The sequence below is a fragment of the Lotus japonicus genome, chromosome 5 (genome assembly GCF_012489685.1).
Source record: "Lotus japonicus ecotype B-129 chromosome 5, LjGifu_v1.2".
Classification (NCBI taxonomy): domain Eukaryota; kingdom Viridiplantae; phylum Streptophyta; class Magnoliopsida; order Fabales; family Fabaceae; genus Lotus; species Lotus japonicus.
In genome coordinates, this window is record NC_080045.1 from 49,252,449 (window position 1) to 49,280,209 (window position 27,761).

Consider the following 27,761-nt stretch of genomic DNA (forward strand, 5'->3'; position numbering starts at 1 on the left):
AAATAATCGGCACCGCAATTGGCTGTGTGGCAACTCCTCTGAGCTTCTTGCTCTACTACAAGGCATTTGATGTGGGAAACCTGCATGGAGAATTCAAAGCACCGTACGCGCTAATTTACAGAAACATGGCGATTATAGGTGTTCAAGGTTTCTCAGCATTACCCGACCATTTCTTGCAGCTTTGCTATGTGTTATTTGTTTTTGCCATAGGAGCAAACATGGTGAAAGATTTGTCACCCCAGAAGATAGGGAAATGGATGCCATTGCCAATGGTCATGGTTGTGTCATTTCTGGTGGGGGCGTACTATGCAATCGATATGTGCATATAAGAAATCCTACAATTTCAACTCATTCTTTGGGCAATATACATCAAAGGGTTTTCAATTTGTTTTTAGTATTGAAAGAACTAAGAGAAGTGTTAACAAAAGAAATTAACACTCTCATAGAAGTATCAAGTTATATTAAAATTGTAATTTTTTTTCTACACGTGTGTGTGCACGCGTGCGTGTTGTGTGTGTGTGTATTGTCTATAGTGTCAATCCATGTGACAGTTGCTACTGCTAAAAGTAGTTTTTCAAAATTAAAATTGCTCAAGTCATATCTAAGGTCAACAATGCTATAAGATAGATTAAATATGTTAACTATTTTATCTATTGAAAGTGAAATGTTTTAATTATTAAACTCTAATAAATGATTTCCTAGCTCAAAAAACTAAAAGATTAATATAAAAAATTAATAATTTATATGATATATTATGTCTTCTAAGATTTCCTTAAAGAAAGTCACTCTAACATTTTCGTCTTAGACCCCAAAATGTCTATACACGACCGGGCTAATATGAAGTAGGAACTGAGAACAATTGTAAACTAGGACCATTTAAGTTTAATCACAAAAATGATAAGTTTATTACTGGATGACAGAATTTGGTACTAACAAAAGCTACAAGTAATGGATAACATTTTGCTGTTGTGGCTGAGATTTTACTGGCTTTTACTAGTTTGGTCACTCTACCCTGTTGAGAGGGGATATATCTCAACTTCCTATTTATATATATATCATTTTTGAAAAAAAAAACTAAATTAAAAAGTTGATGTGATTGAAATAAAATATATGTAGTCACTACTTCTTTGGAAATAAAATATATCTAAAATAAATTTCCATAACCTAAATATCGAAACGTTGTAATCCATGTTTACTTTCTAAAAAATATTTGTAGACACTTCATAATAAATTTACTCAAATTATAATCAACAAGCGTTTGTAGTCCAACGGTTAGGATAATTGCCTTCCAAGCAATAGACTCGGGTTCGACTCCCGGCAAACGCAAATTTGTTTTATATTTTGTGGTTTTCAATTAAAAAAAGTTGTTGTGGACTTTGTAAATTCAATGTCATCACCGTTGTAAGACATATTTTATTAATATTACTCAAGGATCGTGATGGTAGCGGATGAGAGGCGGAGGTGGATGTTACCTAGAGGCAGTGGGTGTTTGTAGTGGTGAATGTTGGATGATAGTAGGGTGATAGTGGTGGTGGTTGTGGAGATTAATGATGGTGTTTGTTGGCCCTTTTCAGTTTTAATAATTCTCAGGTCTGATTTTAGTAATGTTGCTCATGTATGTCCCCAAATGATAGCTTAATATTACTTTTCGATTTCCGCATATTTTATCACACATTTTAGTAATATGAAATACTTTATAATCATGTTTATATATTTGAATTAAAAATATTAATCCTAGTGTTGGTTTACAAATAGTTTGCAATTAGGTGGTCGGTCGTGCAACCTGTAAGACCCCGAAATAAATAACTAGTTTATTTATTTAATTTCATTATATTAAATAATTGAGTGTTTATATTCTATTATTTTAAAGTTATTTTCCTGACTTGATTGTAATTAGGAATCAAGGAAATCATTTAAATGATAATTAATTTTAAAATATTTTATTTTCTATAGTTTCATTGAAATAGAAATAATATCATTAGTCTTCTTATTTTTAATAAGCCATAACTTCTGTTTTATTCAATAAACTCAATTCAACGCTCCGTGAGCTATCTGACAATTGTCTTTTCTCTCAAATGATGATAAGTACCATTGTCATTTTTTTATAATGTATACTTAGCTTATACGCATAATATGACGACGTCATATTCGTTCTAATTGTCTCACAGTTATTCTTTAGCTCAGTTTCTACTTATTTCTTAGTTTATGAATCATTTTATTTTGCTCAAAGTGATTCAAATTTATATTTCACCATTTCATAGAGTTCCTCATAATTTTTGATATAGTAGTATATCATCTTTATATTTTTCTCTTAACTCTATGAGTTAAATCATTCAGTGTCTAAATCAATTAGTACCGATTTACAAAATATCTTCTCAAAATATCTTCAACAAATATCTCACCATCCTTATCCCTCCACCTCATGATTCCTCTCTCCTCACCATCAGCCAATCCGTTTCTTCCCCTCTCTTGCAGCAGACCCATTTTCTTTCTTCTTCTTTTACATATCATGTTTTCTTCTCCTTTCATATTCAAATCTGTTTTCCCTTTCTTTCTTATGCTAAACACATTTTCCTTCTTCCTTTTCTCCTTATTTCTCCTAGCTGCAGACACGTTTCTTCTTCTTCATGAGACAACCACGCACACTTCTTCCTCATCACCATGTCCATTTCTTTTCTTCCTTCAACGTGCGACACACACCCATCACCAGCTCCTTCTCTCAAGCTCCTTTCTCTTTGTTGCAGCACCACACGCACAACCCCTCATCACTAAAAACCCATTTTCTTCTCCTTTCTCCTTGGCAAGACCAGCCACGAGACCATCATCGCCACCATGCCACACTTCTTCCCCATCACCATCTTCAACTAATCCTTCCTCTCATCACCACCGTATCTCCTCTCTCAATGGAGCAAGCCACCACGAGCTTCTCCTTCTTCACGTAGCAGCCACCATGAGACCACCATCAAAATGGTTTTATTTTTTCCTTCAACGTGACCGCACCACAACCAGCCGCCAACACCTCCATGGAAGCAACGTAGAACAGAGGAGAACGACATCGCCAACTTCGCCCTTCATTTCCGGTGTCCTCGGGCCTCTGTTCACAGCGAGGTTAGTACGGTTGGAACCCTTGCGACGTCCACAACAAAACCCATGTTCCGAATCGTCATTCCGCCGCCGTCGACCGCTGCCGCTGCCGCCTTTGAAGCCGATTTCCGGTCAACTCCGGCGACCGATGGAGAAACGGAGTGCACCACGACGATCATTACCGCGAGGAGAGCAATAGCCCTCAATCAATGTCAGTTTTGGACAACTTTTTTCGGCGAGTTCCGCCGACCTACAATTTGACTTTCTGAGCAAACTCTCGACTTTTGGGGGAAACAGACATCGCCACTGAGTTCCTGACCGCGAAAGAATAAAGAACCACTATCTCTTTTGTGTCTCCGGCGACAATTCCTCTGTCAACCACCGCGAACCACAACTTTCTTCGCCGACAAGCTTTCAGAACTTGGATTTCGTAAGCCTTCAACCTTTGTATATGTTTTAGCTTCGGACAAGCAAGGTTTAAAGAAAAATAAACCCTTTCGTTGTTATTGTGAAAATCGAAGTTTAAAAGTTGATTAGTGAAGAGTTTTGATTTATTTTACAAAATGATTTAAATTTCAAAAGAGTTATGTACTCTATTATTTTGTTGTAACTGTTGACTGAGAAAGAGTCGTCTAAATTGCGTGTGCTTCGAGTCTATTGTCTAAAGTCGTAGTTAAGACCTTGAGTTAGTGGGTTGACTTAGTTAGTGATTTCGTTAAGTGTACTTATGAAGGGTACGAATAACGGGAGCGCTTGGCGACGAAGTCAAGGAATAAAAGGAAGCGAGCTGACACGAGAAAGCAAGATGTGATTGGATTGGAGTTGCAGTTTAGGAAGGAAATTGGCTAAGGTAAGGGTAACTCAGTTTTAGCGCGTCTTTGAGTCTTGCATGCTTTTATCGCACTGCATGCGTTTGAGATGAAGGTGTTTAATTTGATTGGCAATTGATTGAAATATTGGCATGTTTTGCAATGTTGTATGCTTGCTTATGTTGAATGTTTCTGAGGCTTGTGCCAAATGTTTTCTAGAGGCTTCGACCGAGTGAACTTATTGAGACGTGTGTCTCTGTTTTCTGAGAGGCTTCGGCCGTTTACTGGTTTCTGTCATTACTGCTTTCTTGTGGATGTTTTGATTGCTGTCGTGGTTGATGTTGGGATGGATCACATACTAAGTATATGCTAAGTAGCTATATGCTGTGTTGATATTTGTGCATATGCGTTGTTGGGTTATACTGTGTGGCCTGCGTGGCGTACTGTGTGGCCTGCGTGGCATACTGTGTGGCCTGCGTGGCGTATTGTGGGGCCTGTGTGGCATACTGTGTGGGCTTTGTGCCGTTGTGTGGAGCATGTGTGGCATATTAAGTGGCATTCAGGAGTTATCATTCTCCGTCTGTCCCGTCTATCAGGGGCGTTATTAAGTGGCATTCAAGAGTTATCGTTCTCCGTCTGTCCTGTCTTGCGAGACGCTTTTGATTGGACCTGTCTTGGTAGTAACACATAGTTGTACTACAGGGCACTTATATTGAGGATTGTTGATATCTGATTTAATGTTATGTTGTTGAAGTTTGTTGATATCTGATTTGATGTTATATTGTTGAGGTTGTTGATATCTGACTAAATGTTATACTGTTGAAGTTATTATTATCTGATTTAAATCTGTTGTTATGTTGCTCATACCTGATTTAAATCTATATTGTTGATATCTGATTTGATTTTATGTCATTGGATATATGTCATCATCTATTTGGAATTAAGTTGCTAGCTTATGTGCCATGTTATGCACTTAAACTTTAATAACATGCTTTTCCCTTTTATACGTGGTAATTGCATGGAGTTAACCCTTTCTGTTTGCTATTTGTTGCTTGGGCGCTTAACGCTATTAGGCGATGGAGAATCTTCGATGAAGGTTGGCCTTTGTGCGAGTTCGAGATGAGGACTTGAAGAATTATGGAAGACTCGAAGAATAGAGTCGGGTGTAGGGCTAGAGCCTTGGGTTAGAGAGCTTACTGTTATTGGTTTAAGCTTGCATAATGATTTTATGAATTTATATTTGAGGTTTCGGGTAGGTTCCGATGCATTGCTTTCCTGCGGTTCCCCGATGTGGAGATCGTAGGGAGTATTTCGGATTTATGGTGTCATTGCATAATAGGATCTTTGTTGAGTTGTTTCTATTGGTTAGGTTTTGTAGGTTGGGTGCTTTCGGGTTTACCTTCGGGTACTTGCCTTATTCAAGGCTCGATGTAAATTTATTTACAGTTGAGAGTATGAGTGACATGTTTTGAAAATACTTTGAAGAGAAAAAATAATACTCGTGTTTATGAATCCTTTTGGAAAACATTGCATATTTATTTTAGTATGTTGTTACCGTTACACCCTGAAAATCGGGGCGTTACACAACCAACGTAACGAATTTTTAATCAAGCAATTACTCGAGGAATAGACTATGTTCCTCAATGCAGGTTCATAAGACACTCCAAAAATCTCTTAATAATTTCTATTGAAAAGTTGTTTGTAAAATAAGTCTACTGAGCTAACATAATGAGTAAAATGAACGAATAAAAGGCTTAAATGGTTAAAAATAAACGCATGAAAGCTGAATATTTAAAGTGCTTAATTGGTAAAGGCTTGAAATGCTATAAATAAAGTAAAATGTCAAAGATAATGCGAAAAAGTTGTAGTTTGATTGATTGTTGAGTTCTGTTGTTATAAATGACCATTCCTTTATTTATAAAAGTCCAACTCAGCTAACCTACGGTAGTTGATTGTCTCATGCCACTAACCCACGTTCTCATCTCTTACAAGTGCTCATACATTGTGGGGTGATGAAATCTTATTTCTCCTAGTCAACTTAGAAGTTTTGCTTTGAGCTGATCTTCCGTGTATCAGTTGGTCTAGTAGTTGAAAGCTACTTCTCCTATTATCACATGACTAACCCATTTTTTATTTTCGCATTAAAAACATTCTAAAAGCTTGTTAGATATTTCTAACTTTGCGCATAAACTTCTACATCCCCCCCCCCCCCAATCTAGTCCAGGTGTGTACTTCTCCTAACTTTATCGTTTCATCGTGTTGTTCGAACGATTAGCTTTACACATTTGAATGCTCCTTCAACAACTAACTCGCTTTGGCGGCTACCATGTCTTTTCGGCTATTCAAGTAATCATTACATATTTTTAGATACTAACATCTGGTAATAATATTTATGTTAATATTCTCGGTGAAAAAATAACCTACCTAATATCTTGAAATAACCTTTTGTTTCTATGAAAAATTCGTTGTCAAAAATGAAAAATAGTAAATTTTACACCTTTTAACCATTTCATTTTGTAACATGGTTAAAATTTACTCGTATTAAAAATCTAAATTCATAAAAAGATATAGATTCTCTCACATTAAGATTTCATATAATTTTATTTTCCAAAGAAAAAAAAAGATTTCACATAATTCTGTCACATTAAAAGCGATGCTACATGACTCGAAGTAAATGCTTCATAAATTTGATGAAGGAAACACGTGACTATTTTTAATTATTTTTTTTAATAAATTAAAAGAATAAATGAAAGTAAAAAGTGGTTTATCAAAAAAATAGTTATGTTGCTCATGTATGTCTCTAAAGGACAACTTAAGTGGTAAGAGCTAGAGACATAAGGGTTTGGTAAGATGAAGGGTGAAGAGTCTAGAGTTTGAACTCTGAGAAGGACTAACTTACTAACACTACTAACAACTTATTAAAAAAATAGTTATGTTGCTCATGTATGTCCCCGAAGGATAGCTCAAGTGGTAAGAGTTAGAGACATATGAGTTGGTGATATGAAGGCTGAAGGGTCTAGGGTTCGAACCCTGAGGACGACTAATTTACTAACAGGGACGTATCTAGGGAGGGGCTGCCAGGGGCCACCACCCCGCCCAATAACTTTGAAATTTTCACCGACTATAGGTATTTTTATATAGATTTTTTTGTAGTCATAACTATAAAAAAATAGTTATGTTGCTCATGTATGTCTTTGAAGGACAGCTCAAGTGGTAAGACCTAGAGACATAAAGGTTGAGTAAGATGAAGGGTGAAAAGTCAGGAGTTTGAACTCTGAGGAGAGCCAATTTACTAACATTACCAACAACTTATCAAAAAAATAGTTATGTTGCTCATGTATGTCCCCGAAGGATAGCTCAAGTTGTAAGAGTTAGAGACATAAGGGTTGGTGGGGGTGAAGGGTGAATGGTTCAGGGTTCGAACCCTGATGAGGACTAATTTACTAACAGGGACGTATCTAGGGAGAGGCTGGCAGGGGCCTCCTCCCCGCCTAATAATTTTGACATTTTTACCGACTATAGGTACTTTTATATAGACTTTTTTTGTAGTCATAACTATAAAAAAAATAGTTATGTTGCTCATGTATGTCTCTGAAGGACAGCTCAAGTGGTAAGAGCTAGAGACATAATGGTTGGGTAAGATGAAGGGTGAAAAGTCCAGAGTTTGAACTACGAGGAGGACTAATTTACTAACAACTTATCAAAAAAATAGTTATGTTGCTCATGTATGTCCCCGAATTATAACTCAAGTGGTAAGAGCTAGGGACATAAGGGTTGGTGGGATGAAGGGTGAAGGGTTCGAACCCTGAGAATGACTAATCTACTAACAAGGGCGTATCTAGGGAGGGGCCACATGCCCGCCCAAGAATTTTGAAAATTTCACCGTTATAGGTATTTTTATATAGATTTTTTCGTAGTCATAGTCTCACCCCCCCCCCCCCCCCAAATTGTTGCTGTTGTAGAATTTTGAAGATGATCTTCTCATAAATTTAATTGTATATATCGAGAGTGAATTTGCTGAAAAAATCTCTGTTGTTACAATAATGGATAAATTTAGTACTATGAAAGAATAAAGAGTTGCATTTAAATAATTTTTATTATTCAAAGTTTATATAATATTCAATGAATATTTTTTAGTCTTATATCTCGGCTCCGAACAAGAAAATCTTGGATGCACCCATGTTTACTAACATTACTAACAACTAACATTTTCGCATAAAAAAAGTTGCTCATGTATTGGTTCGTCTTTCATTTTTTATTTTATTTTTATAAAATCACTTCTCTAAATTTTATGCTTATCTCTCTGTTTTGCTACATCGAAAAATATGCTTATCTCTCTACATGTATATTAAATAACTGAGATCTCAAATCCTAAAAAAAAAAACTAGATAAATGTTTATAGTAAAAGACAAATACAAACTTATTTAAATCAATGTAAATATTTCAATGCTCTATCTATTTTTATCGATGGAAAATACGATTTTCATTTAAATTGAAACAAAAAATACATCAACTAAAAGAGTTGTAGCAATTGAAGTAGGAAAATTATCCCACCAAACAACATCTGAACTATTACATGCACTAGCTACTAGTAAATGAGCTACTTTGTTACCCCCCTCTTAACATGTCCTATCTCAAAGAATGTCATACTTGAAGCTAAATGTCTACAATCAGTGATGATCGGTGCTAAGGATGGATTGTTCTTTTGTCCCAGGAAGTTATCCACCACCCCTTTTGCATCTGTTTCAATTATTATATGGTCCAATTCCAACATATGTGCCATTTGTAAAGCCCACCTCAAAGCTCTAGCCTCTGTCATAATTGAAGGGACTCGAAATGAGTAATGATATATACACACCTTACTTTTTCTTCCATCTCATTTCCACACATTTTTCTTCCTTTCTCTCTCTGCATTTTCTATCACATCACAAATCATATCACTCATTTCTCTCTTTTCTCTTCTTCTTTAGGTAAGGTGGAGGTGGAAATGGTTTGCAAACATAACATTATTCACTCGAAATGGAGAGAAGGAAGAAGCCGCAAACAGACATTCCCCCACATGATCTCGTACCACCATTCCATATCCTTGTCCATTATTGCCCTTGATCTTCAACACTCCCTCCTTAGGCTTTTTCCAACCAGCATCCCCTTCCTCCATTATCGGTTGGTGCCTTGGCTCCTTCGCATAAGCTTGCCACTCTCCCCATAGCTCATGTGCCAGTGTAATAGTTTTTTGCAAATCTGGTTGTGTTTCTTGATAGATGACTTCATTTCGCTGTTTCCATATGGCCGAAGCAAGCATAGTCAGTTGCCTACAACTTCTAGATCCCCATTCGACAGCAGCCCCGCCCACCAACTTCGATAATCATCTGAAACACCATGAATTACGAAGCATTCTCAGCAAAAAGTGCTTCACCTTTTGTGGCACAACCAATTTCCATATTTTCTTCCATGGATAGTTTCCTGCCGTTGAAGATCCTGCCATCTCTTCCACTTTCCGCTGCTGCAACTGCCAGTATAAGGATTTCACAGAGAAAACTCCATTTCGATCCATTCTCCACTTCCTTCTTTGCTCCCGATATACTCCGCCACGCATAGCTGGGATTATGACCAAGTGTCGCCTCCAGTAGTGAAGACTTGGGGAAATAATGTGCCCTCCATATCCTGTGAAGAAGAGAATTCTCATTATGCAATAGTCTCCACACTTGTTTTTCCAACAAAGCTGTATTAAAAACTTCCAGGTTCTGGAAACCTAAATCACCGCGCGTTTTTTGCTTGCAAAGATCATGCCATTTAGTCTAATGAATCTTGCGCTCCGTACCTCTTTGTTCCCACCAAAACTTGGCACACATTGATTCCATTTTCTGGTAACTATTCCCTGGTATGCGAAAACAGCTCATTATATAAGATGGTATTGCTTGAGCTACGGACTTCAATAGTACCTCTTTCCCCGCTTTAGAGAGGGATTGTTCTTTCCCCGTTAAGCTTCTTCTACATTCTATCAATGCTCTATCTATTTAAATACGTAAAAAAAATAGAAATAAAATAAAAAAAGTGAATGTGATAAAATGATGAGAAACAACGCATTTTTATTTTTGAAAAAGAATATTGTTTTTGAGTTATCATTTTAATTTTAATATATTTTAGCCCACAAATGGTTATATTGTGACGTGGCGTGGGTAGAGACAGCAGTATATAAATAAATTATAAACAAACAACAGACCAGAGGCTCCGCAAACATTAGACGGAGGAGGAGACAAACTACACAACAACAACAACAACGTTCGTAGCACAACACAACTCCGACTACAACTTCAAACACCGATAGATAACCAACGTGATTCTGAGGTACCACCACCATTTCTAGGGTTTTGCTTTTCCAAATTTCACATTGCGAATATGTTCTTGCCTAATTATACTCTTCTTCTTTTCACAATTTTTTATTAATTAGTTACTGCATCAGCATCTTCTTCCTAGTAACATTTTCAGTAGGGTTGTTTCATGTTGAAACCTTCATTGCACACTTTGCTAGTTAGTATTCACGTTGAATTGGATTTGTTTTCTTCACGTTTGGGAATTTTTTTTTCATTCTTCATCTTATTCCTGATGTTGGGTATGCTTTACATTTGGGTAATTGTGAAATGGGTCATTTGGGTTTGAGATCTGTTGCTGCTATGATTTTACTCTTAATTCATTGTGAATTGTTATTATGCACTTTTTTCTTTTGGTTAGCTTGCACACTTATCGTAAGTGTGGTTTCTGAGAAAAATTTGAAATTTTCGAAATTGAATTTTTTTATCTGGTTTTATGCTTTGATTGTTTGATTTGGTGCTTTAGTGTTATCGAGGAATTGCTTAATCAATTACTGCCTCCATGATCGATTTATCTTGGCTTGTATTTTGTATTTTGTTGTTATATGTTTATATACTATATTGTTGTGTTTAGGTTATGGTCATGCATTTCTTGTATGAAGGATCATTAAAATTGTTATGGGCTTCAATAATTTCCATTTTTTGTTGGCTTGCAGTTACCAACTTTCTTATAGCGAAGAGACAGCAGAGAAAGGAATTCTTTTGGCTGTCAAATTACTTGCTTTTGAGTTGTATGATTGTGTCGGGTTTTCATCATGAGTGGCGCACCTAAGAGACCGCATGAGGAGACTGTTCATCCATCTTCGAAACACCCACATGAAGATTCGGGTACATATTCGAAGTTGGTTTCGTCATCAGTTTCGAATGAGTACCACGCGTCTTATGATATAAGTCAGGATTCCCGCGTGGCGAAAGCGCCGCGAAACGAATTCCGTGACGCAGATAGAAGATCTCCTCTTCATTCGGTGTATCGGATGTCGTCATCTTCAAATGACTCTCATGCTCATGCTGATCATCCCGTTGGTCCAGTGAACAGGATAGAATCCAGGGACTCCAAGGACAGTAGAGATCTCCGATTTGAGAATCGCGACCCAAAGACAGAGAAGAAGGAATTGCACGGAGAAGCAAGAAGGGATACTCAGACTCAGAGTGCAAAAAATGAAAAGGATGTGCGTGTCGAAGGTAAAGGTGATGATAACAAGGATGCCAGACATGATCGGGATGGTCATAATGATTCGAAAGGTGACACTAAAACGGAAAAGGATGGTTTTAATGCGATTAGCAGCCACTTGAATTGGAAAGATTCGAAAGAATACCATAGGGGAAAAAGATATTCTGATGCCCCCAGCGGGAGTTTGGACACCTGGCATGCGTTACATGGAAATACACAAGGTTCACTTGAGGTTGGGAAGGAAAGTTCAGCGGCAGAAGAAAAGGATCACGTGGAAGCTCATGAAGCTGTTGGGGAAAACAAAGTTGAATCTAAAAGTGATGATAGATCTAAAGAAAGAGAGAGAAAAAGGAAGGACGCGAAGCATCGGGACTGGGGAGAGAGGGAAAAAGAAAGAAGTGATCGGAAGAATAGTACACAAGTTAGCAACACCAGTGGTAAAGAATCTGCCAAGGATGATAGAGATGTAGAAAGGTCAGAGAGGGAGAAAAAAGATCTTCCCAAAGAGAAAGAAACTTCAAAAGAAAGGGAAAAGGATCAGATGAAGAGGGAATCGTGGAATGCAACGGAGAAAGAGATTTCAAATAATGAGAAAGAACCTGCTGATGGATCAGTTAAACTGCCTGAACAAGAAACTGTGTTACCAGAACAGAAGAAACAAAAAGAAGTTGATGGCTGGAAAAATGGTGATAAAGAAGCTAGAGAGAGGAGAAAAGAAAGAGATGCTGATTTAGAAGCAGACAGGCCTGATAAACGCAATAGGGGCTTGGACAAGGAATCAGATGATGGATGTGCTGACGCTGAAGGCGCAATAGAAAAGGAGAGGGATGCCTATAATTATAGTGGCCAGCACCGTAAAAGGATCCAACGATCAAGAGGGAGCCCTCAGGTGCCTAATCGAGAGCCTCGTTTCAGATCCCGTGCCCAAGACAATGAAGGGTACTTTCTTCCTCTACCTTGGTTTTTCATTGTTTGCAGATTTTGTTAGCTAATAAGTACAATTTCATTCAAAAATCTTGTGAAGTCGATTATGCAAGGTTTTAAATTGCGGTCGCCGTAACAGTTGTGGCTGTGTACCATTGCATTGCGGAAATTTGTGAATATAAGTGGCTGTCGCGACCAAAATCACGGTCGCATACTTTTGTATTGCGGAAAATTTTGAATAAAAGTGGTTGTCGCGACCAAAATCACGGTCGCTGACCTTGATTTAAATCCATGATTCCATTTGATAGAAGTTTCTTTATCTTAATTTAATTGATTTAAACCTACTTTTTGGTGTTTGTAATTAAGTTCTTTTATACTATATATTCTTTTTAGTAATTATATCTGGCTATATATTTTGCAGGTCTCAAGGTATGACTGTCATTTTGTTTCACTGGCTTGATTTCATGTAAGAGTACTTAATTTGTGCCTTCATGAAGTAACACAGGTTTATGCAGAAATTGCAATTATTAGCCCATTGCTTCATATTTATGATATGTTTTCTTCTTTCTCATTTAAGCATCTCAGTATTGTTAAATAGTGGCTATAGCGGCGCTGTTGCGCTATTGCATTGTGGAAATTATGAAATTCACTATTGCAACTACATCATGTTACAGAATCTGTAAAGTCGGCACCCGCCGCTGTCACGAACGTCGACGTTATGGCGGACGTTGCGGTGTAGCGAAAATAGGGGCTTTTAATTTTTTAGGAGTGGTAGTAGCACACCCTTTCCAATACATACTCTTTTATTGGATGAAATTCATGTGGGTCCAATTTCAACCAATAAGAGAGGGTGTGTTAAGACAAGCGTATTGCTAACTTTTATCTGTTTTATTTTTACTTTTTAATAAACTGACTCGAAAAATGAATAGGGAACTTGCGGGTGGCGTTCTTCCCTTCTAAGTCTTTTTTCGCACTCATGTAAAGAGAACTCACTTCTCCAAAATTACAAGAATCTGATGTACCTCTAACTGTCATCGCTATTGATAACACTCATGCATCTCATTTCTGTAATGTGGTACTGTTACCATTTGCCAATCAGTTGCTGGCACTGTTTATTGACAGGAAAGAGAATATTAGAGCTTGATATTTTTTATTAGACTTTCCTTTGTATGTCCATTATATATAAGTCCTTGTATTTCAGGTAAAGTAGATGTTTCTTTTGTTGTTTACAAAGTTGGTGAAAGCATGCAAGAACTGATAAAGTTGTGGAAGGAATATGAATCATCTCAATCTCAAATGGAAAAAACTGCTGAAAGCTCTAATAATGGCCCCACTCTGGAAATCCGGATACCATCTGACTATGTCACTGCTACAAACCGCCAAGTAAGTCCTTCTTTTCTTATTACATTAAAATTGATGATTGAGTGTCATCATTCCCTTTTTTCCATGTTGTATCGGTGGCTCTCTTTTTTATTACATTAACTACTTTTTCTCCTGCTTATCTGATGCAAGCTAAGTCCTTGTTGCTTTTCTTTTTGTTTTCTCTTTGCTTTTTCTATTTTCTGATCTGCATATACTTGTACTTGCACGTTGCACCTTGTAATAGTATATTTTCGTTAATCGTCAAAGAAAAGTAGAAAAACATGTAAGGATTTTGGTCCATAATGGCTGATGATCATGCTCTTCAAATGATTTTGACCTTATAAAATTATTTTGCATGGCTATTCTCTCTATTTTTAATTTTTCTCTTTCCTTCATCTTATGCTTGTTTTGATGCAGTGAATACTATATTTACGGTTAATTTGTAAATTTATGGCCAGTAAGATTTAACATTATTTCATTGAAATACTAAAATTCTGATTTTATCCTTTGTGCTTTCGTTTGACACTTTGTAGATTAGTTCCTGTAATTGTGGCTTGAATTAGTCATTTTTCATAATTCTCATGCACATTCTGGAAACTATAGGAAGCCCTTTATGCAGAGATGGCTTATAAAAAATCACAAATATTCATATGTGCTCCTTAGATATGGTTTCATTTCGATAATGAAAGGTCATTTTCCTTGTTACCGAACATTTATGCTTCATTTGGTTTATCTGATAAACTTTTGATCTTTATATTCAGGTTCTTAGCTTTCCAAAAGAATAGTGTTGCCTTTGTTCATGTAACAATTTACAATTATCTTCTGATGTCTTTATATATTTTTGTTAGTTAAAGAAACAATATAAATGAGTGTTTTTACCATTGAGGTGGTCAATTTTTTTGCCAGATATGGCTTACTTTTGACATTGGCTTTAATGTTATATCTCTGAAGTAATTGCTTTTGGTTAGGTATTTCAATTGAATTATTTGAAAAGCATTGTGAGAGTCATCTCCTCTCCTTTTAAATGTAATAATGTTTGTTTTAATGTTCGCACATTCTCTAAATATGTATGGTAAATTAGTAATTTTCGATTCTTATCCATAGCATTCACATTCCTCCCCTCCTCTCTATACATAAGCCTTTCTGGGCCATTATTTTGGTGTTTAGAAGCCTAACTTTTGGATTCTGTGACCTCTAGGCACTCTAAGGTTGGAACATAGTATTAGTTGTGTGCTTTTTCAGAAATTTAGTTGTCAAATTCTTTAAATGACATTGATTCTAGTTATTTTCTTGATTTGATCTAGCCTCTATTAGAGTTAAATATTTTTAAAATGCTGTTTGTCTATTCATCCAGGATGCTCTGAGACATCAACATCCATATTCTGCCACTTATCTGGTACCTTTTGATTTATTCGAATCTTCTGCTTCTTCCATAGTTCCACCTGTATGTGAGACTGCATGATTATTTTTGGTCAAGTAATTATGCCCTATATTCTAGAAGTCCTTAGAAGATCAAGACCCTTTCTTGCTAGAGTATTTTTGCAACCAAACAACTCTGAACTTTCCAATCTGTCTTAATTGTTTTCAGTATGTTAGCCTTCCCATACTCTGTCCTAAAGCATGCTGTTTACATTGAGAAATTGAAATTTAGGTAGGTGATGATTAGGATACATGATTTGCCAACTTACTACTTCATTCCAACGGCTTTAAGCTTTCATGATTGATGCAATGAAAATTTGACCAGACTGGCTGAATTGGCCCAAATAACCCATACTTGTTCTATAGCCCAGTCCAGTCTGATCATCTGAGTAACTTGTGCCAGTCAAACCTGGTTGAAATTCCTTGAAGCTTATCGCTAATGTGGAGTTAGTCCTTAGGGCTGAACTGGGTGAAAATGCACGTCAATTTTATTCTATTATCAAAAAGAGGCTAGGTTACTTCTGGTCCTGTTATTGAAAACTAATATTTGCATTGGGGTTTGGCATGAAGATTATTTTTTGAAAATTAAGCATCTTGATATAAATCTTGTAAAAAGTGAATGAATGAAAACTTCATTCAATGATAATTAAAATATTATCCAATGTATGTTGTTTTAAAAAATAAATTGTTTCATACTTCCATTGTATCTGTCACTTCAGAAAACCAAGAATGCATTCATTATTTTTTCAACTCTACCCTCGTCTCTTCACTCTCTTGGTATCATCTCCATTAAGTAATATGAGAGAGAGCATTAATGGAGTGAGAAGATAATTTAGTCAAATTTTGCATTTCTCTTAAATTGAGGGTATTTATGAATCTTAAATCCTTGTGCAAAACAACAGATATTTTGAAAGGTAGTATTTAGTTTACCATTTTAAGAAATAAATTATACATTGCTAACTTGTGTTTTAGAAGTGAAGCAAATTCCTTGCTCTGAGCTTTAAGCTGAAGAATGTGGGTAGTTGGAGCTGTTTTTCTGCTTACATGCCATCCACTATTATCTAATCTTCCATGTTTATTTTGGGGAGTAGGGGAATTATATTTGATGTTAATGATTTGATGAGATGAAAGTCTTTTATGTCCTTCCTTTCGTTTTCCTCTATATCTTTAAAACTTAAACATAGGGTACTCTTTATATATGATTTTCCTTTTAATGAAATACCACGTAATGAGAATTATATTACTTTATGTTCAGGTCAGAGGAGGCCAGCTTTGGGGGACTGATGTATACACATATGACTCAGATCTTGTTGCTGGTATGTGTCTTGTATCTACACAAAAATGATGCCTTAGTGCTTAGATTGAAAGGGGGTCACCTATTTGACATTAATATTGGTATTGCATTTTTGTTGCACAGTACTTATGCATACAGGTTATTGTCGCCCAACAGCAACTCCACCTCCTGCAGCTATACAAGAATTGCGTGCTACCATTCGGGTGCTACCTCCACAAGATTGTATGTCCATATAGCTTTTACCTTCATTGTTCTAAATCATGAATGATAATTTATTAGCACTATTTTCTTCAATAATATCTGATTGCCTTTAAGTGGTTGTGACTCGTGAAGTAAGAAGAGAGAATATATTTATTATGAATTCTCAGAGTTTTGGTTTGTATGATACATTGACTACAACAAATGTCTTTAGGTGGGTGCAGCTACATGATCAAATTATTCAAAAGTCAAGTTTTTAGGAAAGCTTTTTGATCTAGGCTCTTCGTACAAGCTTTTGCTTACATGATGAGTATTTAAAATTCTGCTAGTTAAACTTTGGTTTGCCTTTAGATGCATCCTCAAGACCTGTTTTGCCTCCATTTTGATTTGGGAATATGCCTGGGATTTTGTTGGAAGTGGAGTTGACTCTTCTGAACTGAAATCAAATACATGTAATGTACCACCTAGCAGCACTTATTGTATCATACCGTCGTGTCTACTGCACCAGGCACCCTCTTGAATTGTAGTTAATTGTATGCACATAATGATTTTATTAATTTTATATGATTATTTAAATCTTATAGTGGTCAAATTAACCAATAGCCAGTTTTGTTAGTTTTGCTTTTTTAGTTACTGATGTTTTTTTTCCATTGAAGCTTTATTTGGATAATCTAAAGATAATAATTACGTGTTTAATATCAGGCTATATTTCTACACTGAGAAACAACGTACGTTCCCGTGCTTGGGGTGCGGCAATTGGCTGTAGTTATCGAGTTGACCGGTGTTGCATTGTGAAGGTAGTATCAAATGACTTGCAAAATCTCCTACTACTCTTTGCATTTGTCCCAAATTTATCAGTTTTATTCAGTGTAACTTCATGTTGTCATATAAACCAATACATCATTTTCCTGAACAAGTATACTGTCCTTTTTTTCATTTTGGTATCTCTGTTTTTAGATTAGATAGTAAAATTTTCATAAATGCTGTAGGTACTGTTTCTTAAAACATGTTAAACTCCCTAATGAGTACATTATATTTTGGGCCTGTTACCTATCACGATCAATGTTAAAAACTCAATATCTCACTGCTCTTTTTTTATCATCAGAAAGGAGGTGGAACTATTGATCTTGAACCTTGCCTTACACACACATCAACTATTGAGCCCACCCTTGCTCCAGTAGCTGTGGAGCGGACAATGACTACCAGGGCTGCAGCTTCGGTATGTTCAGCATCTCATGATGAGCGAAACTTTTGCCTGCAAAATTTAGTCAATTATTAATCTAGATTTTAGATTTGATCCATGCTTGCTTTCCTCATGTCAGTTAATTTGATTATGAATTCCTTTGTGTTTGCTTAACATATTGGTTGTGCTGTTTTCATATAAGCGACTTGTTTTTTCCTGCACCTGTGCTTCTCAATAGTTCAAGCATGTATTCTGTTGATTTCTTTTCAAATTGTGGTGTTTGAAGGCTGTGTTGTATTTGGGCTGTTCAATTGATTAATTTTATTTTCTGTCGTCAGAAGTTCTGCACTGTTATTTTTTACTGGATCTGATTTTTACCTTCCTGTAGTTAGCTTTGTATTGGTTGTCTTGTATGATGTGTTACAAATCTTCACGAAAAGAAGTTTTATTCATAAAAAACAATCTATTTGATATGTTTCACACATGTTGAAGTCTGGTATTTGTGATGTTAGCCTAGCTAGAAGAACCTAGTTATCAGTATTACTGTCTTACATGGCAGCTGTTATTTTTCAGAATGCCTTGCGGCAGCAGAAATTTGTTCGCGAAGTCACAATACAGTACAATCTATGCAATGAGCCTTGGTATGCTACTTTTTGTTGGCAACTTGCCTAATATAATATTTTATTGTGTTAGTGTCATATTTAGAAATCAATTGGTTTTTTTAAATTTTAATAATATTTGAATGAAGTGTGTTACCAACGTGCTCCTTAACAAACTCTTTCCAACACTTCTCTCTCTATGTTGAAATTCATGTGGATCTTACTAAATTCGGAGTAGAACCTAGGGCAGGAGGGACATGATTTAGTTCATCCCACATGGATTTCAGCCAAAAACAGAGTGCATGTTGGAAAACATGTTTTACAGGGTGTTGCTAATATTTCTCTATTTGAAAATATCTCAGTTTTTAGATTTTGATGGAGTATTTTCTAAATTAGAAAGTCACCAGATGCAACACTTATTTTTGCAGCTTATCTTGATTTTAGTTTGTACACCAGTCCATACTGATAGAACCCAGAAAATTAGCAGTAGTTTATTGATAGAACCCTAATTCCCAATTGGGGATTAGGGGAAAGATACATGAGAGAGATGCCAAACACCCTCTCTAACCCTAGAAAGAGAACCACTTCTCTCTCTAAACCCAATTCCTAACTGAATACCAAGATACCCCTAACTCTCTAATGTCTGTTATTTATAGGCTACATGCCTCAATAACATTCTAACTAACTCACTAAGTATAACTAACTAACTAACCCCTAACCTTGAGTTCCTATCAATACTCCCCCCCTGAAGATTCACCTTGTCCTCAAGGTGAGGAACAACAAGCAAACTAAAACAGTGAACAAGTATGCCTACTATACAAAAGTGACAAATTCCAGAACAGCTATTCCAAACTCCCAAGAGTGGTAATCACATCTTCCACCCGGGTCCCATAGCCGAAAGCAAAAAGTCCAAAACATGTATGACTTGGGGAAAATCTTCACTGTCCTGCTGGAACTAATGTGGCGTAAGTCCCATTGCTGGAAAAACAAGTTGCAGAAATTCCAGTTGATGCAAAGATGTTGAAATAGCACTGTAGCAGCATCTTTAAAAGCAAATCCCAACATGAAAGAAGTCGCAGGTATCTTCCCAAAACTAGCCAACAAATGCTGATTGGATGTCTTCTCAAATGACATTAATTCAGAAGGTTGCAACTGTATGGGTTGAATACAAATAGCACAATCCTCCCCTTCCCTTGCAATTGTGGCTGTAACAAAATACAAGCTACAACAGTGAACAATCCCAAATACAGCTATGCCAAAGATCCAAAAGTGACAATTCCCGTTTCCTCCTGGATCCCAGCGCATGAAGCAAATAATCACAACCATGGATGAATTGGTGATCACCACCAATTGGAATAGCAAGCCATAGAAATCTTCAAAAGAAAACCCCTCCAAACTAATATTTCCCAAATCACCATGATACTCAATGCCTGCTACAGCCTCTTGATGAATTGGTGAAAGCAAAAGTCCCCCCGGATCAATTAATAACCCAAAAATACTGTCATGCTTCTTTCCTGTACCATGTTGTAAATGGCCTGTATTGCATCTCACAATCAAAGCTGAAGTATAATTTTGATACAGCAATCCTATCCTCCTCAATGCCCACACTTGTGGTCAACAACATAGTTCCAGCAAAACCTTGAAAGTCACCAAAATCTCTTTCCCTCGGCCTTTGCAATTTCCCTTGTGAACCTCTGAGCTGATTTCTGGTTTCTTGCTGCCTCAAGTAAATGGTTGAATTGGGTTTTAACCCAAAAGCTGAAAAGTTGGCCCAATATTCATCAAGGCCCAATTCCTTCCAACTGAGATTTGGGCTTGGCCCATTTGGATTGTAAATCCAAACCTTGACATCTGCCCTCTCCGTGCATCTCTATCCCAGCCTTCTGTGCGCTTTCCCTTCCCTCACCGCTTGACCTTCCAGTGGCGCCAAGTCAAAGCCACCGCCGCCACCCCATAAATCCGGCGGTTTCGCCGGTGGTGGAAATGGCTGCGCCACCCTCCAACAACTCCAGAGCGGACACAACTCCGCCTCTTCCAGCTTTGCAATATCCAGCGCACTACAAGGTGGATTCTGTGGTTTCGCCGGCGGACGAATCGCCTTCTCCGGCGTCGAGAGATTCAAGACTAATGTCTTGGCCTCCAGAAAAGCTCGCTCTTCCTTCAATATCGCTGTTTCACCCTCTGTTTCAAGATCGAATCTCTGAATGTCGTGGCATGTTCTGTCTCCGCCGCATCACGATTGGGTTTGTGCGGTGCTGCAATCTTCGATGGCCTCTGAAGCACCTTTGCTGCCGCTCTCTCTGCCTCCGACGCAGCCTCTGATTCCTGTGGCGCTTCAACCTTTGATTCTGATAAGATTAAACCTCCTTTGATCCAAGTTTATCGCCGGAAAAAGAAGAATTTCAGGTCTGGAACCACCATGGGGGGTGGCGCAGCCACTACTGTGGCCATGGAGACTGCTGAGCAGCCAAAACAGCAAGGAGAGAGGGGAAATACGAATTTGGCAGATGGATAGGGGCAGTTACCAGTCTGTAGTTATTAGGAGTTAGCAGTTATTATGTGTGTATGTCAGTTTGAATTCAAAATAGAAACTGCACTATGCAGTTGTATAAATAATAGATGTAGCCTATTAGATGATCATCCAGGAAATTATAAGTTTGGTAGTATGGAGAGAACAGGCTCTCGAACTCCTGCTGTATTGTACTATTCCCAGTAGAGATTCTTCATCTCTGCAGTATCAATAATAATTATCCATTATTCTATTCCCCTATCTTATCATTTTGGTATCAGAGCCTTCCACCATGTCTCTGAGCTGCAAACGAGCGGCGCGGGTGGTGACGCCGGCATTGCAGTGTTCGCCCGGGACTAGTCGTGGGGCTAGTGCACAGCCAGCCCGCGTGGGCGCCGGGGCTGCGGAGCGTGGTGGGATGTTAGGACCCCATTGCAAGGTATGGGACTTGAGTCCCACATTGGAAGTATGGGATTCTAATGTGGGGTTTATAAGGCCTTGGGCTCTCCAACTACAACAGCTAGCTTTTGTGGTGTGGTTCTCCCAAGGTTCTTATCATTTTGGTATCAGAGCACCATCCAGGTGCTGTGGTACTTAAGTGGTTCACTTTATAAATGGGAAAAACTCGTTCTGAAGCCAGTCAAGATCCAATGGAGCGGATGCAAGAAATTATGGAAATGTTGCAGATTGATCGTCAACAAGCACAGGCTGATCGTCAACAAGCACAGATTGACCGTCAACAAACTGATCAACGAATTCAACGTTTGGAAAATATGATGGAGACGTTCATGCATCGGGACGACCTTGGCTCTCAAAGAGACAATCATGAACAGAGCATTAAGCGCCCAGGACAGGAAGAAGAGTCTAACTGTGATAACACTTCTGCACGTTGGCGGAAGTTGGAGGTTCCAGTTTTTGATGGTGTTGCTGATGCCTATGGTTGGGTTCATAAGTTGGAAAGGTTCTTCCAAATTCGTGGAGTTCCAGAGGAGGGGAGATTGCAGGCGGTTCTGGTGGCACTGGATGGAAAAGCTCTATCATGGTTTCAATGGTGGGAAGGTTGTCATCCTCACGCAGACTGGGACACTTTTAAGTTGGCAATTCTGAAGAGGTTCCAAGTTTCAAGTACTCTCAATCCCTTTGCTGCTTTACTAGCCCTTAAGCAAGAAGATTCGGTGGCGGAATTTGTGGTACAATTTGAGAAATTTTCCGGCATGTTGAAAGACATTGATGAAACACACTTAATGGATATCTTTGTGAATGGTTTGAAGGAGGACATAGGTGCAGAAATTAAACTTTATGAACCAACAACCTTATCCATCATGGTCCAAAAGGTTTTAATGATTGAGCAGAAAAATCTTGCAGTTAGTAAGGTTCATCCAAATTCCACTTCTGGTTCAAGGTTCAGTAATTCTTATAAGTCTCCATCCATTTCTCGAACTGTCACAGTTGATACTACACAGAAGAGTGGAGGCAAAAGTTACACACCATCTTCATCTTATTCTGGTAGTGTCTCAGTGGATAAACCATTTCAAAGAAATCGACCGGGTAATTACCGTAGACTTTCTGATGCTGATTACCAGGAGAAGATCCGGAAAGGAGAATGTTTTCGCTGTGATGAAAAATTTGGGCCTAACCATGTGTGCAAGAACAAACAATTTCGAGTTATGCTGATGGAAGAGACTGGCGATTCTGAACCAGAAGATGATCCAGATTGTCACCCCGAAACGGAACCTGTCCCACATTTATCCCTGAATAATATTGTTGGATTCACTTCCAGAAGGTCTTTCAAGGTTTGGGGAACTATTGAAGATCACAAAGTTGTGGTGTTAGTTGATTGTGGAGCAACTCATAATTTCATTTCCAAGGCGTTAGTACAGGAATTGCACTTGAAGGTTGAGGATACTCCATCTTATGTAGTTGAAGTAGGGGATGGTCATAAGATATCATGCAAGGGTGTTTGTAAGGACGTGTCTTTGCTGTTACACAATGTGCCGGTCAATCAGCAATTTTATTTGTTTGGCCTTGGCGGAGTGGACATTGTATTGGGCCTAGAATGGTTAGCAAGTCTTGGTGACATTAGAGCTAACTTTGAACAGTTGACTTTGCGGTTTACTATGAATGGCCAGAAGTTATCACTCCAAGGGGATCCTGAATTATGCAAGAAGGATGCTTCTTTAAATTCCTTACTCAAGGCTTTGCAACATGGTGAGGGATTTCTCATTGATTTTCAACAAATTCGAGCGGAAACAGATTGGAGGGCTAATGTTCCAGCAGATTTAGTTTCCATTCTCCACCAATTTCCTTCCATCTTTGAACCGCCGGAAGGATTACCACCTCACCGTCGGCAAGATCATGCGATTCATCTCAAGGAAGGGGCGCAAATTCCTAACTTAAGACCTTATAGATATCCTCATTACCAGAAAAACGAAATTGAGAAATTGGTTGCTAAAATGTTAGATGCCGGCATTATTCGTCCATCTACAAGTCCCTTCTCCAGCCCCATAATTCTTGTTCGAAAGAAAGATGGTAGTTGGCGGTTTTGTGTTGATTACCGGGCCTTAAACAAGATCACCGTGCCAGACAAATTTCCAATTCCAGTCATTGATGAATTGTTGGATGAAATAGGAGGGGCACGGATCTTTTCAAAGCTGGATTTGCGTTCCGGTTATCACCAAATCAGAATGAAGGAAGGTGACATTGAAAAAACTGCATTCAGAACTCATGAAGGTCATTACGAATTTCTGGTACTTCCTTTTGGTCTCACTAATGCACCCTCTTCTTTCCAATCTTTAATGAATGAAGTTTTGAGGCCCCTTCTCCGCAAGTTTGTATTAGTTTTCTTCGATGATATTTTGATATATAGCCTCTCCATGGAAGATCATATCCAACATTTGCACACTGTTTTATCTCTATTACAACAACATGATTTGAAAGTCAATGGGAAGAAATGCACTTTTGGCCAAGAGACTTTGGAGTATTTGGGTCACATCATTTCTGCAGGTGGAGTTTCTGCTGATCCAAAGAAATTAGAGGCTATGTGGTTGTGGCCTACTCCCAAGGACATCAAAAGTTTAAGGGGTTTTCTTGGGCTAACAGGTTATTACCGCCGTTTTGTACAGAATTATGGGAAGATTGCGAAACCTTTGACTAATTTATTGAAGAAAGATGCCTTTCAATGGAGTTCTGATGCTCATGCTGCTTTTGAACAATTAAAGAATGCCATGACTACTCTTCCTATGCTGGCTGTTCCTGATTTTACCAAGCCTTTTGTTTTAGAGACTGACGCTTCAGGTACAGGTTTGGGTGCTGTTTTATTGCAGGAAGGTCGCCCTTTGGCTTTTTGGAGTACAACTTTATCTGATCGGAATCAAAGGAAATCAGTCTATGATCGCGAACTGATGGCGGTTGTCAAAGTTGTCCAGAAATGGCGCCATTACTTGTTGGGTCATCATTTTATAATCCGAACTGATCAGAAAAGTTTGAAGTTTTTGGCAGATCAACGCATGTTGGGTGAAGAACAATTCAAGTGGGTTTCTAAGTTGGCTGGGTTTGACTTTGATATTCAGTACAAACCGGGTAAAGACAATTCTGCTGCTGATGCCTTATCCCGGCGGAGTTCTTATTGCGCCATTTCTATCTTACAAATTCATGATTTTGAAGAATGGGTGGAAGAAGTCAATAAAGATGACAAGTTGCAGAAAATTATACAAGACTTGATTCTGGACCCTACTTCTCATTCCGGATATGTCTTGCGTGATCAGAAACTATTCTTTAAAGGTAGATTGGTTTTATCAAAGACTTCCTCCCGTATACCAGTCATCTTGAAAGAGTTTCATTCTTCATTGATGGGAGGGCATTCCGGAATCTTCAGAACATACAAAAGGGTGGCCAACTTGGTTTATTGGGACGGCATGAAATCTGACATCAAGAACTATGTGGCTGCTTGCGATGTTTGCCAAAGGAACAAAAGTGATACTTTAACTCCGGCTGGCTTATTGCAACCTTTACCCGTTCCTACTCAAGTTTGGACAGATATTTCCATGGATTTTGTCACTGGTTTACCTAAATCCATGGGGAAAGACACCATTCTGGTAGTAGTTGATCGTCTTACAAAATATGCACATTTCTTGGCCCGGAAAAAGAAGAATTTCAGGTCTGGAACCACCATGGGGGGTGGCGCAGCCACTACTGTGGCCATGGAGACTGCTGAGCAGCCAAAACAGCAAGGAGAGAGGGGAAATACGAATTTGGCAGATGGATAGGGGCAGTTACCAGTCTGTAGTTATTAGGAGTTAGCAGTTATTATGTGTGTATGTCAGTTTGAATTCAAAATAGAAACTGCACTATGCAGTTGTATAAATAATAGATGTAGCCTATTAGATGATCATCCAGGAAATTATAAGTTTGGTAGTATGGAGAGAACAGGCTCTCGAACTCCTGCTGTATTGTACTATTCCCAGTAGAGATTCTTCATCTCTGCAGTATCAATAATAATTATCTATTATTCTATTCCCCTATCTTATCAGATTCCCCCTGAATCACCCTCACCGCCATGGTTTCAAGATTCTCCGGTGACGCCTCTGCTTCATAGGTTCGGTTTTTCTCTGCCATTGATGCAGACCCTGATTTCTTCTGCCACTCCTCCTCTGTAACTCGATTGTCCTCCACTAGTTCAAGATTGAGTTGCTTCATCTCAGAAATGAAAACCTCCTCTGTTTCAGACGCTTGCTCATTCAACGTAGCGTCTCTCTCTTCTTCCGCCGTTGTCTCTGTTTCACCCTCTGTTCCAAGATTGGCTTTCTGAATCGCAGAGGTTGAGTCTTCTCCTGCTTCAGAAGCTTGCCAAGCCACCGCTGCGGTCTCACTTCCCCTCAACAACGTCGCCGCTGCCACCGTTCGCTCCGCCAGGATCGCCGCCTCTGATTCTTGCCTTTCTTGTTCCATCATCTGCCTCCTTTCTTCAAGTTCCCTCCACCGATTCTTCATTGACTCTAGTTCCCTTCTGCTCTCAGCAAACTCCTTCTGCAATTCTTCTACAAGAGCAAATATCTCCCTCCTTTCCTCACGTGAAAATGAATCCATGAATCCTATAGCCATGGATGCTGTTGCGGTTAAATCTTCTTGGCTAGGGCACCTGAATCGGTGCTCTGATACCAATGATAGAACTTTGAAAATTAGCAGTAGTTTATTGATAGAACCCTTATTCCCAATTGGGGATTAGGGGAAAGATACATGAGAGAGATGCCAAACACCCTCTCTAACCCTAGAAAGAGAACCACTTCTCTCTCTAAACCCAATTCCTAACTGAATACCAAGATACCCCTAACTCTCTAATGTCTGTTATTTATAGGCTACATGCCTCAATAACATTCTAACTAACTCACTAAGTATAACTAACTAACTAACCCCTAACCTTGAGTTCCTATCACATACTCATGATTATAATACTTTTAATCATCAGGATCAAATATAGTATAAGCATTGTTGCTGACAAGGGTCTGAAGAAGCCTCTCTACACATCTGCTCGTTTGAAGAAGGGAGAAGTTTTGTATTTGGAGACACATAAATCCAGGTATTTTCACATAGAAGTTCTTATCCTAGAGCACTAGTCGGTTCCATGATATTCTTTGAAAGTTTGGAAGTCATTAAGAAACTTCATAGTAGTGTTCATTTAATCATGCATCAATTGTTTGTAGATATGAGCTGTGTTTTATTGGAGAAAAACTGGTTAAGGCTACACCAGCAAGTCAGTTGCAGGATCCTAGCACTGACAAGTCTCATAATAACCACCCACATTCTGCAAATGGTGAAAAAAGTGATGGTGATCATGTCATGATTGATGCATTTCGCTGGTCTCGTTGTAAGAAACCTCTCCCGCAGAAACTGATGCGTACCATCGGCATCCCACTGCCTCTTGAGCATGTTGAGGTAGTCTTGCATCATTTTTCATTTATTTTTTGACATGGATTTGAATAAGAGATGTCTATAGAATTTGTATAATAATTGAATTTTTTTTATCTTTTTGATTAGGTGCTGGAGGAAAATTTGGACTGGGAAGATATACAATGGTCACAAACTGGTGTTTGGGTTGCAGGAAAGGAATATACCCTTGCAAGGGTGCATTTCTTGTCAATGAACTAATTTTATTTTATTTTGTTTTTCTTGGGGGATCCTATTTATGTTTCCTTCTATTTAGGAGTGATGATGGCATGGCGTATTGCGTGTATTATGTTCTTATTTTGTAAGATATTTGTGTTGTGACTCAACCTGTTGTAGTGTAGTTTAATGACTTTATGGGGCATCCCTATAGATCTTCAATAAAAAACTTCAATAAAAAGTGCTTGATGTATACTTTTTTCTATTTAGCCCTTAGCCTGTTTCATTGCTCTGCTGCGTCTAAAATTTAAGAAATACCACTATGAATCGAGTGCATACCATTCAACAATTGTAGCCCATTCAAGTGCTAATGCTAAATTAAAATTGAAAGGTATACTCATTTTATGACTTGAGGACTGAGGTGAAGGTGATTTTACAAGCCAAACTTTAGTGACACGTAAGCTCTATAGGAAGTTTTGGATGATTTTTCCCTAAGAACGACTAGTCTACTGAGGTTCTGTTTGGTTGTAGTTTTTCTCACATGTTAGTAGAGGACTGACCTTCAATTAACAAAAAAAGGTTCCCTAGTCATCCAAGAAGAAAAACAAAGGGTAATTGAGGGTTTGACTTTTGAGTGCTAACTCAAATGTTCAGAATCAGATGACTTATGCTGTGAAGGCTAATACTGGTAATGTTTCTGTATCCTCTGGGGCTTCTGGATCTTCAGGAAATTTTCAAT

General features: G+C 38.1%; 2 protein-coding genes, 1 long non-coding RNA gene and 1 other non-coding gene across 5 annotated transcripts; all 4 read left to right on the top strand.

Moving 5' to 3' along the window:
• Positions 1-1,254: 1,254 nt before the first annotated feature.
• TRNAG-UCC (transfer RNA glycine (anticodon UCC)) lies at positions 1,255-1,326 on the top strand. Its single transcript has one exon. It is a non-coding gene; the product is annotated as a tRNA-Gly (tRNA).
• A 1,050-nt stretch (positions 1,327-2,376) lies between these two features.
• LOC130721087 (uncharacterized) lies at positions 2,377-5,405 on the top strand. Of its 2 annotated transcripts, XR_009013338.1 has the most exons (3): positions 2,434-3,514; positions 3,818-3,934; positions 4,967-5,405. It is a non-coding gene; the product is annotated as an uncharacterized LOC130721087 (long non-coding RNA). The 2 variants fall into 2 exon arrangements; XR_009013337.1 differs by having other exon boundaries at positions 2,377-3,514; positions 3,818-5,405.
• Positions 5,406-10,089: 4,684 nt separating this feature from the next.
• Positions 10,090-27,291, top strand: LOC130718280 (uncharacterized). The gene is made up of 12 exons (XM_057568814.1): positions 10,090-10,241; positions 10,921-12,374; positions 12,781-12,788; positions 13,561-13,742; positions 16,396-16,456; positions 16,558-16,656; positions 17,335-17,429; positions 17,738-17,851; positions 18,389-18,456; positions 26,388-26,498; positions 26,623-26,854; positions 26,957-27,291. The coding sequence occupies exons 2-12, from the start codon at positions 11,020-11,022 to the stop codon at positions 27,065-27,067; spliced, it is 2,436 nt and encodes an 811-aa protein (XP_057424797.1). The 5' UTR covers positions 10,090-10,241; positions 10,921-11,019; the 3' UTR covers positions 27,068-27,291.
• Positions 18,486-26,381, top strand: LOC130718278 (uncharacterized). Its single transcript, XM_057568812.1, has one exon. The coding sequence runs from the start codon at positions 21,538-21,540 to the stop codon at positions 25,186-25,188; it is 3,651 nt and encodes a 1,216-aa protein (XP_057424795.1). The 5' UTR covers positions 18,486-21,537; the 3' UTR covers positions 25,189-26,381.
• Positions 27,292-27,761: the final 470 nt, after the last annotated feature.

Bases quoted from the DNA above. Each gene is read 5' to 3' on its own strand.
- LOC130718280 (XM_057568814.1), top strand. From the start codon at position 11,020: ATGAGTGGCGCACCTAAGAGACCGCATGAGGAGACTGTTCATCCATCT. The intron at 17,852-18,388 runs GTATGTTCAGCA...GTTATTTTTCAG, and splicing joins CTACCAGGGCTGCAGCTTCG to AATGCCTTGCGGCAGCAGAA. The intron at 18,457-26,387 runs GTATGCTACTTT...TTTAATCATCAG, and splicing joins AATCTATGCAATGAGCCTTG to GATCAAATATAGTATAAGCA.
- LOC130718278 (XM_057568812.1), top strand. From the start codon at position 21,538: ATGGGAAAAACTCGTTCTGAAGCCAGTCAAGATCCAATGGAGCGGATG.